This window comes from Carassius carassius, chromosome 3 (assembly GCF_963082965.1).
Source record: "Carassius carassius chromosome 3, fCarCar2.1, whole genome shotgun sequence".
NCBI lineage: Eukaryota > Metazoa > Chordata > Actinopteri > Cypriniformes > Cyprinidae > Carassius > Carassius carassius.
In genome coordinates, this window is record NC_081757.1 from 29,991,076 (window position 1) to 30,006,898 (window position 15,823).

The 15,823-nt window shown below is 36.4% G+C and overlaps 1 protein-coding gene across 1 annotated transcript in view; it reads left to right on the forward strand.

Annotated features, from left to right (window-relative positions):
• The window catches only part of pcxb (pyruvate carboxylase b), a 214,435-nt gene that overhangs the window by 89,507 nt on the left and 109,105 nt on the right, over window positions 1–15,823 (forward strand). The window contains exon 10 of the mRNA XM_059535847.1: window positions 14,058–14,240. Coding sequence (XP_059391830.1) covers window positions 14,058–14,240 — 183 coding nt within the window. The remainder of the gene's footprint in view (window positions 1–14,057; window positions 14,241–15,823) is intronic.

Consider the following 15,823-nt stretch of genomic DNA (forward strand, 5'->3'; position numbering starts at 1 on the left):
AATGAGAATCGTGAATAGAATCGAATAGAATAGTTAAATCAGAGTGAATTGTTACATTCCTAATATGTATATGTACAGTATATGTATATAAACTGGAGAAGAATACCAAACATTTCAGATTTTTCATTCATTTATTTTTCATAATATGGAAAGAGAGGGGATGGATGTAACACTTTTTGCTTTAACATCTGTATTTAATGCTATTTATATCTAAGTTCGATAGAATTTTCCTGACGTTTGTTACAAATGAAATATTTTAAAGTCTGCAGCTTATTCCTAAACTGTATAAATAATGTCTTCTGTTTCAAGGCCCCGTCCACACTGAGACAGAGCTTACCCCAATCAGATCTTTTTCTTTTCTCGTCTCAAGAAATATCCGCGTCCACACAAAACCACAAAACGATGTAGTATACCTGCCAGACCAGCATGTGACGCTGTAATTCTGCCACAGAGAAACACATAAAACGGAGAAGAGGACATGGACTATGCTCATAAACCGCGTGATACACAAACGAACATGGAACAATACATTTATTAATCTATGTTAATGTTATTTAATAAAAAGACAATCGTTCAGTGTTTGTTCATGTTTTTGTTGCTGTTACGTGACATAGCGGTGTCTGACTAAGAGTGAGACGTGGGCTGATGACGTCACCGTTTCAGAAAATATATGGATTCGCTGTCCACTTGAAAATGCAAAGGCGGCGTTTTCAAATTAATCCACTCTGGGACCAGGTTTCAAAAAAATATGTTTTCACTATTGTTTCACTCTTCCAAAATGCCAGATCCGTGTGGACGAATCACCTATCCAATTAAACATTTTTGTGTATTCACAGAAACGCGTCTCCGTTAGACAGGGCCTAAGTCAAATAATATGTATTATGTTTTGTAACATGCATTAACCTGAATGACAAATGAATTATAATCCAAAATGTTATTAGAATTTCTTGAATTTGACACAAAATCTTGAATTTTACACAAAAACATACATCTTATACTGTCACAACCATCGCTGTTGTCCCCTATACCTGTATGGCAACGTCTACATACTGTAGCAGCAGAATACAGATGTTCAGTATTTGAGACCTTTATATGGTTGTGTTCAAACCACTGATCTATAATAGAGAACTGGATTGCTCATGACGTCATGAAAATGAAGCCGCTGCACCGCCATATTGGTATTCCCTAGTGTAAACGTTCTATAAAATTAATAGGAAAATTTATTAATTTAATGAGAAAACATCGCCTAACAAGTCAGCGTTTTAAATCTGGAGTATCTCTGTACATTCTTACAATGCAAACACCCTAGGCTTGTAAACTGTTATTTTTTTAATGTTGAGAATTTCCCCTACTTATTAAAAAGCTACGTTCATTACAGTAGGGAACATCATGAACATGATGAACATCAGACAGACATGACCTCAACATATATATAACAAATGACAAAGTGCTCGTTCTGAAATCTGAAGACAGATTTTGTCACACCCCGGACTCATTATGTTGTTTTCCATTCCCCATGTGACCCAGTTTCAGTCTCCCGTGTTTGGTTAATTTGATTCCAGGTGTGTCTAGTTTCTTCCATGTATTCCATGTCTCCGTTAATTAAGTTATTCCATGCACCTATCTGCCCTTCATTATCCTGTCTTTAAATACCCATGTCTGTTCAGTCTGTGCTTGTCGGGTCCACAAACTACATACGTGTGTCTTCCTCTGTGTTCCATGTTGGATATACCCTTTGTTGGATTAATAAAGTCTTATTTCGTTTATCCTCGGCTCCGTGTTCCCTCCAGCAACGTATCGTGATAGAAGACCAAAACTTAAATTACTTGGTATACATGGATACCTTTATTCGCCTTGTACAGTTATTGTTTATATAATTAAGTTATAGTGTTTTTATTCATACAGTAGATAACTGGAAATATTGCAACAATGATTTCATTAACAGCATTCATTTTGAAGCAGGTAATGTTTTAAATGGTGGTTGAATTAATTATTAATTTAGTATTCAGCATTTACATGGAAATGGTAATAAACATATTTGTGCAATCTTGGAGAGACTGAAATAATGTTGCTCAATCAGGACAGTAAAAATATACAAATCATAATTTATTCAGAGAAATAACTGACTATATACAGTACAGATTTAAAGACATGAAGCTTTATTTCCAAGATGCTATGTTAAGCTTTTCATTTCATTATAAAGCAATATTAACAGAGGCTATTGCATTATTCATTGTAATGTATTCAAATCCTTTTCTGATACTAATACGTTCATGTTTAATAATTCCTGAATAATTATGTTCATAAAGAAATAAGTATATTTTTCTGTTGGATCAGTTACCTGTGTCTTCAGTGTGCAGCAGACACACCCACCTAAATTATTTAAATATATCGCTTATCCTGCCCAAAAAGACTATAAACATTGCAGATAACATCTGAAGTACAAATGAATTTACATACACATAACATAAAAACCAATCCTGTTTGACTGATTTTATTTAAATTGGGTGATTTTGGGTCAGCGGTTTGCATGTGACTCAATGGTGCTCTCTGCCGATAGTAATTAGTAAGATGGTGGCTCAAACACTTCCGGTGGCTTCACTGCCTGTTGGCAGTTTAGAACGCGATGACTGATCCAATCATATATAGATCAGTAGTTTACACACAGTTTGGTTAATTACTTAAGTGAGAACCAAATTCTATAAATAAACCCAACTCAAATGGAATTTTTTCATTTCAAATGAGATATGACATTACAGCTTTATTTACTTGAAGGGAACCTATTATGCCCCTTTTTACAAGATGTAATATAAATCCCAGGTTTCCCCAGAATGTGAAAGTAAATTTCAAAATAAATAAATTTCAGCTGAAAATACCCCACAGATCATTTATTATATCATTTAGAAAATGCCCATTTTGAGTAGGAGCAGAAACACATTGTTTTCTGAGAGAACTGGTTGTTCTGAGACACTTCGTATGATTTATGAAGATTAAAAAAAGGTGCAGATGGATTTTTATCATTTTAGGCTGGTTGTGTACACTCACTGCCAACACATATTTATGTTCAAACAACTTCCAAAAAAGTTAATTTTGCATAATAGGTGCCCTCTTTAGTAAGAAGCAAATTATATAAATGAACACAACTCACATGACATTTCAAATGTGGTATGACTTTAGTATTACTTTAGTCAGTGTTACTATGGTTACAGAGACACTATTGTAAGCTGCCATGTGAACAGGACATTTTGAAACATACCTGTAAGTAAATGCAGTTGTCAATCCCAAACACTGACAGGGTGAACATAGCCTACGACAGCAGAGATAAATCATATAATGGAATCAATTACTTTTCCCTGCACTTGACTCACAGGAGCTCCTCTATTTTCACTCCCATTGGTTGTGGCCACTAATTCTCAAGCATCTCACCGCTAAGCGCGGCCACATCCCAGTCGCTGTCACTCATGTTTCCTGTAATTTGCCAACTCTCATGGAAAATGAAAGACTTCCGGTCGCTTTGTCCCTGCAAATCCTGTTCTGTGTGGATGTTCCTTAATAAAGTCTTTTGAAAGTAGGTAGGAAGGTGGAAGAGGAGAGGGGGGATGGGGGACATGATGGCAAAGATGAGGTGAAAAGGATAATACAAAGGATTTAGAAGGATAAAAAATGTACCTGAAGAGGCTGGTGAGAAAAGGTTGAAAGTTGAAAATGGAGCAGGAGGGTAAGAGCGAGCAATCAGTAGTAGAGAGATGTAATGAATGTCTAAAAAGAAGAGAGAGACCCTTGACTTCATCCCTCTCTTCCTCTCTCGCTCTGTCATGTATTTTTAACTGCTTGGGGGCATTTGTAGCAGTAGTTCAACTTGTCAAGCCCGTAAAGTACTTAAACTTTGACTGCATGGAATGGAAGAGACAGAGGAGGAACAGGAGAAAAAAGAGAGTAGTAACGAGATGGAGAGAAGAGGAGGTTATGGTAATAGAGATGCTCACATGGAGTGAGAGATAAAGGAAGGCTGGGTAGGAGAGGAGGGATGGAGGGAGTAGCGGAGGTGTAGTGACCTAGTTTAGGAACAGAGGGATGATGTGTTTAATGGGAAAAAACGGAGCGAGGTAGGGAGGGGTGCTTTGGCAGGCTGCCATCTTGGATTGTCTGGTTTCCGTGGAGACGGAGCATGAGAAGAGCATACTCGTCTGAAGAGATGCGCGCACACTCGTCCTCCGCTTACTCAGACGCTCACACCTCAACTTACCATCCCGTTCTCTCGCTCGCTCTCAATCCAATGTGTTCAGGAACGCCTAATCAGCATGAATCTTAAAATCACATGATTCCTGATATCGCAGTCATTTAGTGCTTAGCAGTCACTTTTAGTGATATAAAGTAGGGTTTGGTTGTTTCTCATTTACATAATAATCTAGAAAGATGAATAAACAAGATAACATTTTTTTTTTGTTTTCTTTTGTTGCTGTTGGCAAAAAGCCATGGATCTTGCTCAAAATGAATTATTCTTTCGCAGTTCTGCATTTTTAACAACTGCAAAATTTCTGAATGCAAATTTGTGGCTCAGAGAGGACGTGCTGCCTTAAAACAGCAGTGTGTGATGCAATGTAAAGGGATGTCAAATGTAAAAGCATTTCAATTGGCTCATTTTGAAATGCCAATAAACATCACCTTGTTTTTTTTTTGTTTTTTGTTTCTTCAAAATGACCTTGTGGAGATAGTGGTTACAAATGTTGTAGGCCTGTATTGGAGCTGTGCAATTAATCGCATGCGATTGTAATGTGCATCTCGTCAGTAAAGCCAGTCCTGTAATTAGTAGTAATCTCCATCACCTGCATTCAGACTGAGCGGCATTCACTGCACAGAGCCGTAGTTCACTGACAATTAGGCAATATTGCATTCATAATCGCAGATGAATTACATTCGATTTCAACTGCAAAAATGCCTAGCTTGTCAGTGATCTATGGCTCTGCGCAGTGAATGCCGCTCAATCTGAAAGTAGGTGTTGGTGATTTACTACTAATCACAAGACCGGCTTTACTGACAAGATGCAGATGACAATCGCATATGATTTATTGCACAGCCCTAGTCTGTTAAAGACATTAAAGACTGTACAGTAGTTGTTGGTGGGTGATCTAGCAAGTGTTCAGTTTGTATCACCAATTGTGAATATGAACACTTTAAATCTTTAATTCAACATCTTGGTGACACCACCTATACTTCCAATGTACTGTAGAATATCACTTTTGGAACCTTCTAGATTTTTCATTAACTGTGGAAACGCATCATCAAATCTGTAAGCAGGGTCAATTGGAGAAGTTTGGTACTCCAGAGACACCAAAGAAAGCTAAGAAGGTAAATTAATGTCATTTAAATAAATGGCCCTACTTTATATTAAGTGGCCTTAATTACTATGCACTTTACATTTAAATTAATAATTTGGTACGAGTTTATTGCATACATACATGTTTTTACATTGTACTTATATAAAAAAAAAACTCATGCATTACATTTATTATTACACTGTTGACCTATCCCATACACCTTCAGCCTAACCCATACCACCAAACCTGTCCCTAACTTTAACCGTATCCCACCTCAAAGGCAGCTGAAGTCTTTTGCAATAAATTATGAACACAGTAAGTATATTACACTTATTTTTTTTATGTAAGTGCATAGTAGTTCAGGCCACTTAATATAAAGTGGGACCAGATAAATGGATAAATAAATAAAGGTGTATAAATTCACAGAAAGATTAACAAGTATGTAGAAAATAGATATGGTGGTGTATTTCCATTTCATGCCAAATTTAATCCATTTAGATTACTTTTCATGTTCTTTCATGTCTCTAAACACATTTATTCAACTCCATTTAGTTGATTTTGCATTCTTAAAAGATGTTTTCGTCTAATTGCATTCAATATCAAAACAACTAATTCTACAATTTTATTTATTGCATTGTTGTTATTCAGCTCTAGTATTTAGGATTCGCTGAAGCTTGAGTGAGTTCACACGCACACACATCATCTCATGCCCATGCTCGCAGATATCACACATATGATTGCAGAATTCGCTCCTGCAGGCTGAAAGCTTCAGACATGCATGATTAGATCCCTGAGGTGCCTATCTGCATGACCATGTAAATTACACCGCCTATTTTACAATTGCTTCCAAAGTGTGCATGAGCAGGTTTGCATCATAATTTTGTCATATCTCTTCTGCATTCAACTTTTTCACCTGTCTGTGCAAGCTCGAGAACAACTTCAATGTAATGTGTCTATTTAACAGTACTCGTTTCCATCTTGAATGCAGATGGAACGCCAGAGAGAGATTACCGTATTGATGATGCAATTGAACATCAAGGCAATTTTCCCCTCTGTTCAAGAACCACTTACAAGTAGCATTTTCTGGCAAACACAGCATGTATTACATGGTATTTGAACCCATACAACAAATAGAGCAGTAATGCCTCTCTAATTATTCTATTTCTCTCTTTCACTTTTTCTTTCCTTCCCATTTTCTTATTGTTACAGTATTTTACAATAATCCGTGATGGCGGTCTTTCAGGGTCCCCGTGGTGCACAGTATATTCTGAAGGAAAGAGAGAGCAGGAGTGCTTAAGTGAATCATTAGCCAGCACCATTAGAGTCAGTTGAGAGCCTCTCTTTTATGCATGTGACCCTAATTGAAGGAGCAAAAGGGAGTATATGTAATATTTTTTCAAAGATCATGCCTTCCTACATTAGCACCATTTTCTACTATTAGCTCGTCAACACACAAGCAGTAAAATGCCAGATGTAACATTGATCTATTTCTTTTTGTTGTTGTTTTGTTTCGGGGTTTTTTTTTTCATCCTTTTTTGAGGTTCATGCAGTGGTGCTGTTGGACCCCTGATGTGTTTGTTCTGATGTTCATCTTCCATTATTTTTCTGCTTTAAAACAGTTTGGGCCTCAGAGACCAGAAGTCAAAGCCTCCAAACTTGACCATCGCTACTCACACACCCTTCCGATTTTAGACGATGCTATTTAAAGCAAATATTTTTGCTCAGTTCAGGAATTGCGCTACAAAAAATGTCCCTTTCCAGCAAATTCAGTTCACCAGTATTTGCAATGTTTCACCTTTTTCCTTAAATGAGCAACTACAAAGGTCTCAAAAACAACTTGCCAAGCTCGCATTTAAATAACATATTTTAAATCAGAAATAAAATCTGACATTAACTTTCAATGTTGTTTCTTATTACCAAATAGCATTTAAAAATTATATATTTCAAGTTTGTCCTGCCAATGCGAGTACACGTCTCATAAACAATGATTTTAAACAGTGACTTTACCTATTGCTGATTGCCTCTTTTATTTAAAAGGAGGGATTAAGTCTGCCATATTGCATATTGCACGTTGCACATTCAGCTTCAAAGTAATATGAGTGAACATTGTTTTATATATATATATATATATATATATATATATATTAGTCTTTTGCTAGAATTTTGCAGGGTTTCCTTAATCAAATGGTTGTATGGATTTCCACCCAGAAAAAAATAATAAAAGTTTTTTTATCTCCTCCTAGCCCTTTTCCACCCCCTGTGGGTGCTAGTATAGAAAGCAAAAGCAGAGAAGAAAATACGTCAGAAAAGAAGAGAGGTGACGTTTTTAAATAATAAAAATTTTGGTTAATGAGTGTCTACAAGAGGAGGTAAAACCTTGTAGGAATTTAATTGAATGAACTATTGCAACATTTGTTCATACCTCAAGTAAACATGTGGCCTCGAATACCCAGAATGTTCTGAGCTAAATATAGCGATAAAAATATTTTCCATGTCTTCTTTTTTTCCTCCTTTTTTTTTTATATTTTCTGGGCAGTGTTAAGGTTAACTCCTTTTGTCTGTTTTGACTCCTGTCAACAGAATCGGAGGATGCTCATGGACACATTTCATCATTTCCAGAGATAGAGACCACTAGTTAAAAAAAATCCACAAAACTTAACAACTGTGATAAAGGAACTTGGCATTTAACCCCACAGCACCTGTATTCACAACACCCACAGTATCTATTTTTTCACAGTGGTTATTGTGGTAATATTGTCCCACTTGCCATTCTGCATGGGTCCCTGTGATTACTGCTTACGGCTACATTTTTTTTAAATTGGAGTTGCTTGAACAGTCTTTTCAATTAGTGTGTATGTATGTAGGCAAAACTGTGTCAGTATCGTGCTCTGGTGAGCTTGCAGGTAGTGCAAAAGGAGAGAGTTTCTCTGCCAACACATTGAAAGAGAAATAACAGCTAATTAGACATTTAACATTTCAACCAAGTGTATATACTGGGGTTACAAAGTAAATCAAGACTGATATTCAGAAACCAGATTTTTATATTTGAGTGGTGCCTGTCCATCCAAAACCTATATAATGGAGTTTCAGTGTCTTACCATGCATTGGCTATGCAATGTTACTGGGGGTTTCTAGGTATTTACTTACTACCCAAAAGTAGCAGTACTAATATGTGCATTAGCAACCACAACTAAATATATAGTACAAGTCCCATTTCAAACCTTTGGTGAATAGCCTTGTAGTCAATGTCAAGTATCTTAAATTGCACATGACTTTAATTACTCTTATACCCTCTAAAGTACTATTCTAAAGTATATATATGATAGTGAGCATGAAACTTGTCAATTGTGTATTTGTATTAATCTGAGTGATCAATGGTGTTTTTTAAAGAGCTCTGAAATGTATTTGTTTTTGAAATGTGCTTTCAGACAAGTATGTGTGTTTGTTGGTGCTTTGTGAAGATGTAATTGGCATTAAACGAGTAGAAGACAGTTAGAAATTAGATATGGCATCCTCTGAGGACAAAGAGAAGAGAAAGATTTGAACACTAAATGAATGACAGGAAATTTTAATGATGTGGAGGATTGTGTGGGTAGAGGGGTGGAAGGAGAGCAAAGAAAAAGAGAGCTGAAACCTGCTGGGTAGCTGTAATGTAATAATGAATGTAACAAGCTCCATACAACTCCTATGAAAGTACATTTCTCTATAATGGTCAGTTTCCCTGCTCTCGCTGAGCTGCTTTTGATTATGAAGGAAGCAGCTCTTGAGAAGCGGCTCCTGTGGATTTCAGACATCACTAATTGGCTCAAGGGCATCTTGGTACCTGGATCTTGGCTGATCAATACAGACTAATCATTAAACCTTGATGATACCCTGAATAATTTGTGATTGGAGATAGACCCCCGCTTGTCTGCTGTCATTTATTGATTACATTTTTTTACTTTCGTTTTCTACACAAAGAACAAATAAATGTTTTTAATGTTAGGGTATGAAATCTGTGATAAGAGTAGACTAAGGCTGTCAGTTGATTATCAGTGCATTATCAGTCGATTATCAGTTAATTCATCCTTTTTAATAGTTGGATTTTGCATTTTTTTCGGATGACACTTGCAGTGGAAAATTTGTGTATTATACATAAAGGCCAGACAGGTAATGAAAGTTATAAACTTTTTTTTGTCAATGTACACCCAACTCACTTTTTCTTTTTTTTTTCTTTTTTAGCAAAGCATGCAATGACAATACAGAGTTTTACTATAAATTATGTATGTTTGCATGCACTAATTTTTTGTCAATCCAAATAAATCCAATCAGATTTCAGATTCTGACGTTCTGTTTAAATGAACCTAAAACTTTGCAATCCAATTCACCTTTTACGTTTACATGTGAATTTATGTTTTTTAAACAAAGCCATCTCTGTACTTTTATGAGAAGTAAAACGTATCTAAACAGAGATCTTATAAAAGTGCTTAAAGTTAGTTGCATTCAAGTGCTTACGTGTTTATTTATTTTCCTTTTGATCATATTACTTCAGGTATAAAGCTATTTTGTTCTCATATTCAGTGTTGGCATAGTTGGCTTTGTAGAACTGTGCTGTTTTCTGACAGTTTTCATATCAAGGCGAAGTGTCTCCTGGAGGGCTACCTTCCTGCAGAGTTTAGTGCCAACCCTAATTAAACACACCTGAACCAGCTAATCAAGACCCCCAGCATCTCTAGTAACTTCTTGGCAGGTGTGTTGCAGCTAAACACGACAGCACAGTGGCCCTCTAGGAACGGTATTTGACACGCCTGCATTCATGTTTCCAAGAATGATGCTGTTTCATGTTTGTTGATATTTGTAGATAAGGATGTTCTGTTAAATTGTTGTTAAATATCCCATTTTAATTTGATTGTTCAGTTTGCTTAAAGGGGTCATATTATGCAATATAAATTTTTCCTTTCTCTTTGGAGTGTTACAAGCTCTTGGTGCATAAAGAAGATCTGTAAAGTTGCAGAGACTAAAATCTCAAATCCAAAGAGAGTCTTTAAAAATGATCATGCCTTCCTAAAATGGCTCGTTCTAGCACGCCCCCACATGTCTATGTCACTGTGTGGGAAGATTTGCATAATGCCGCACAAATGTTCATGCAAAAAAAGAACACATAACTTTTATTCTTATTGTTGCCGCCTCCACCATGTTGTAGAGAAGCTGTGTGTTTTGTTGTGAAACGAAGCTACTTTGTTTTTGCTTCTGAAAGAGGACACAACTAGTGGTTAAGTTGTAATTACAACACTTTTCCAGAACACTTCTATAAAGTGGGGCAGTTCCAGCTTTGCAAAGACAGTCTGGCACTTCTGACTCACAACCTTTATGTACGTTTACATATTTAAAGAATTTGCCACTGATGTTTCAAACGTGAGTTAGAGCAATGCTTGCAATGCGTTTTATTGGTTTTGTCTCATCAGTCACAGTTTGGTAAGGGGCGTAACATGTCCATTGTAACAGCCAATCACAATGCACTGGATAGATGGCCAATCAGGGCACACCTCGCTTTTCAGACCAATGAGCTTTGTAAAAAACGACACGTTTAAGAAAGGCGGGGCATAGAGGAGAAACAGTAATGTACATTATGTGGAAAATAATATTTAACCTTAAACCGCATGAACACATTGCATTAGACCAAATACACAAATAATGTTCTTTTTAGTAACGTCATATGACCCCTGTAATTTGAAATTACAAAATCTCTAAAACTTCCTGGGTATGTCCTCATTTAAAAGAAAAAAAAAGCAGTTTATCAATTGATTTTGGAAACATTCTTGTATTTAAAAATTAATAATAATCTCAAAGGGGCTGGTTGTAATACAATTTACCCATTTAGGCAGCTTAGTAAATAAGTATTTGTTGAATAATGACACTTGCGCTCATTCTTTTCCAGAGGTTCTTACCAGTGTTACCAAAATTACACAGTACAGAGAGAAATAGTTCTAGGGCCCTATCATACACCTGGCGCAAGGCGCAGCGCAAGTATTTTTGCTCGTTTCTGCCCCATGCAGTTCTCATTTCCCTTCCTGCGCCATGTTGTTTAAATACCAAATGCATTTGCATCCATTTGTGCGCTCATGGGCGTGCTTGTCTGAAAACGAGGTGTGTTCAGGCGCATTGCTATTTTGAGGAACTGAAAATAGACTGTGCCATAGACCAACTCAAACCTGGTCTAAAGTTTTGCGCAATATTTTTTCTTTGTTATTTAAATATAAAAGATTAAAGGATTACAATGCAAAAGAATATTATTGTGTAGGCTACATAAATATAAAAATGTCTAGATGTCATAAACGGATAGTCATTGCATGTATCAGAATTAGGCTACCTTTTTGCTCTTTTGCCAATTCTGCCGTGTAAATAGCAAATTACACAAGCGCAACTGGCTATTAACGGGAATAGGAGATGAGACTCTGATTGGTTTATTGCACTTTAAGCCCGAAAACACCCATTACTCATCAAGAGAATAGGGACAACCCGTTTAGACCATGCGACCAGGCGCGCCGACCATTTTCCCATTGTTAAAATAGCAAAAGTGGATTCAGACACGCCCTGAGTTCACCTGTGATGTGCACTTAAGACCATGCGTTTAGATCATTAAAAAATGGCCCCTAATGTCTAATGTTGTTAAAGGATTTAACACTGTTAAACAATTTCAGTAGTCACTGGTGTTAATGTATTGTGTTCATTTTGACAGACCTACATCAGACAAAATTTAATCCTTATATAAATTATAACTTATTCTAAAAACAATTTAAAAAAAAAATCAACATAATATTTTGATTACTTGCAGCTATAGGTTCCAGTGGCAATATACTCAAACAAACAGCAAACAAAAAATACAATTCAGACATGTCTGAGCACCAGCATTACATTAAAGTAAAAGCAGTGTTTAAATAACCATACCTGCACCATGTGACATTTCTTTTTTCTTTATTTATTCACAAATGTTTGTCTGATAAGAGTGCTTTATATGAGGAGAGAATGACCTCAGCAAGAACTGGCATAGTTGGTTATGTAATGCAATTATTTTTTACTAATATGTGCCACAGCAGGCTGATTGCAGCTTAAATAATGCAGGCATGCCGAGACTCACAACACTCTACAGCACACAGCACTGCACTGAAGAACATACCCATGAAATGAAAAATGAAAACATTAAAGCTTTATTAAAGTGTTGCTTTAATTGTAGCTGAAGCAGTTTATGTCTGTGTGTGTGTGTGGTTAGGCTTTAGAGCTATTGTGACCAGTAGAGTCCTGAGAGAGGCCGATTTGACTGGCTTAGTCTTCGCTGTTTCTTCAGAGTGGCTGCACGAGCTCTGATAACAAAACAGCTATTTCACGATTCACGACTCAATGACGACAACGATGACGTGCGTTTCATGTCTATTCTGATGCTTTCACTTCCCCTAATGTTTACAAATTTGTGATTTTTATAACAGTAAAACCCTTTGTCATGTAATATTGATGTTGTATTGTATCATGTTTATTTACATACAATGATAAATAATTATTTTTATTGGTTTTTAGATAATATACTCTTATATTAAACACTTTTTGGTTGATACATGTAGAACACATCTATTTAATTGACAAATATTAAATCTAATCTTCTTGTAATAAAGAAAACTGTATGAGCTACACATACAGGAAGCATAAAGTTTCCAACTTGACTGCTCCATTTTTGCCACCTTCCCCAACTGTTGTAAGTCTTGTTGATCAGTAAACCAAGACACAGCCAAGTCAAACATCTAATACAGTAACTGATGTGTCATATACTGGAGGAATGTTTTAATGTGTGGAAAAACAAATTACCACTTATAACCAGGCCTGCTTGTTTATGGCAGTTACCTGGAGGTGAAAGAAGAAAAATTTCCAACAGTTTGGGGTATTTTTAGAAATAAAACATTACTTTATAGATTGCAAATATTACAGACATGTTTGCTTTATTTAAAGCATAGATGTTATTTTTTTTTCCAACTAATTATATTTGTAATTATTTATTTTAGTTTGCTTTTTTACCAGACAATTAAAATGTGTGTGTGTGTGTGTGTGTGTGTGCACTGTGTATATCTATATATATATATATATATAAATGCAGCTCTTTTAAATATTCTACTCATCAAAGAATCCTGAATTCTAGAAAATTATTAGGAAGCAAAGCTGTTTTCAACTTTAATAATAAGAAATATTTATTTAGAACCAAAACAGCATATCAGAATGTTTTCTGAAGGATTATATGACACTGATGGCTGCTGGAAATTCAGCTTTGCCATCACAGGAATTAACTACATTTTAAAATGTCTTACTTAAAAAAAAAAAAAAAACATTTTTAATAGTCTGATATTTCACAGTATTGCAATTTTTACAGCTTTGCAGCCTTGTTGCACAACGAGACATTCAAAAACAGTTTAAAACCTACCGACATCCAACTTTTCAATGGTAGCATATGACGCATTGCCAATAATTGTATCTAAGTACTGTAGATTGAATCTGATCATCATGATTTTGATCATCATAATATTACATAAGCTTAAATAAAGATTCTTATCGATTAATATAACACAAGAAGACAAAACACAGCACCTCATGAAACCTAAAATATTCCCTGTACCCTTTGTGTCAGCACTGTAACTGTATTGTTATACTCACACTCATCCTCATTCTAGTAGTATTTCTCCTGATTTAAACCTTTATTCCTCTCCCATCATTCAACAGGTGTTTCGCAGTGGAGAGGGCATGGGCATTCGTCTGGATAGTGCGTCTGCGTTTCAGGGGGCCATCATCTCCCCTCACTATGACTCACTGCTGGTTAAAGTCATAGCCAGTGGCAAAGACCTCCCCACCGCTGCAACCAAAATGCACAGAGCGCTCACCGAGTTCAGAGTTCGTGGTGTTAAGGTAGGTGTAAAACCGATCCTTTAGGAATTGGCTGCTTTAATGGCACCTTAAAGCATGATAAGCAAGGTTGGTTGGTTATCACCTGTTTTAATGCTGTAAAAACTTCCATTCAGATGTAATTGTGTCTGAATAACAATGCTGATGTATAGCTTTCTCCAGGAACTGTAGAGCTCCTTGGTCATATTTAAGGCCATACACTGAAATGTTGGAAGGGAGTTTTCATGCAAATTTTTTATCTTATGTATTTTGTGTTGAATTTAGTGATTTATGTTTACCTGTGTCAACTGTGAACACATTTAGGCTTTGAGGCTCCTTGACTTCTAAAACTTTCTGTATCTTTTGTATCTGACGAGCCCTTTGACAGTGTCGCTGTTTCAAAAATCCACAGAAGCTCAAGGGATCAGAGATTCATATGACATAAAGGCACCTTTTTATAGAGATCTTAGACTGTCACAACCAACAGTAGTCAAGTACATACAGATATAACAGAGAGAAGGGACTTCTTTGAGAAACTGTTGACTAATAATCAGCCTGAAGGACAAAAAAATAAGGTACTAGACAATAGGCTTGCATGTCCAAGCCGAAAGAAAAATACTGCGTACGGTTACACAACCACAGTCAGTCAGAGCATATTTGTTGTGTAGTATGCAACCATGTGGAACAAGATTTGGGTGTCTTTAAGTTGCTGTCAGTATGTTGATATTATTTAAAACAAGGGCTTGGTGACTCAGATAATTTATTAGTCACTGTTGTTGTTATTGCAATCATGCCAGTTTCTCACATGCCCCAAAGCATTTTGTGTAATAGCCTAATCTCTCAGTCGGCTATCCTATTTTAGGGTTATGAATCTCTTGAAATGATCAAGATTAGCCAACTAATGACTACTATCATTCAGGCTTTTTTGTGTTTGTATTTTTTATGTGGATGACTCAGTGGTTTTTGGTGGTCAAACTGGCCATATTTTTAGATCCCCATAAGTGTCTTGTGTCATTAAACTAGTCATACCATACTGGCAGAGCAGAGATAGTTTCATCAGCCGATCAGACACTGTCCAATTAGCCAGAATGAGTTCTTCTGCCTGCAATATTTCACCACTGGAATCTCTCCTTACACTCGTTATCTTTATAGACGAGATGTCTGAACACCGGATCACACTGACCTGAAAGCTATTGGAGCAAGTGTAGTTGGAGCAAGTGTAGTATGTGTGCATGAAGTGGGGAGTAAATGGACATAAGGAGGAGAAGAGAAAGGGGTGGGGGGTGCTAGAGGTGGCAGAACAGCCAAAAGACCAACAGTGGGAGAGATGGTAACTGTAAATGACGTGCGAGTTGCTATTGCCCATAGCAACTGTCACCAACAAGCATGTCTTTTAAGAACAGGCACTGGTTGCAGTGTTTTTGCATTTGGGAGAGAAAGACCCATGGATGCCAAAACTGAAAACCACCTCCAAGCAATGCAGTGAGCACAGAGCTTTAACGGTCACTGCACACTGCTCAAAACAAAAATGATTTGTTTGTATGTTGCAGAGTGTTGAAATATATATGTACTGTAGGTTATCCCATTAGTCATTACGCATTCTGAAT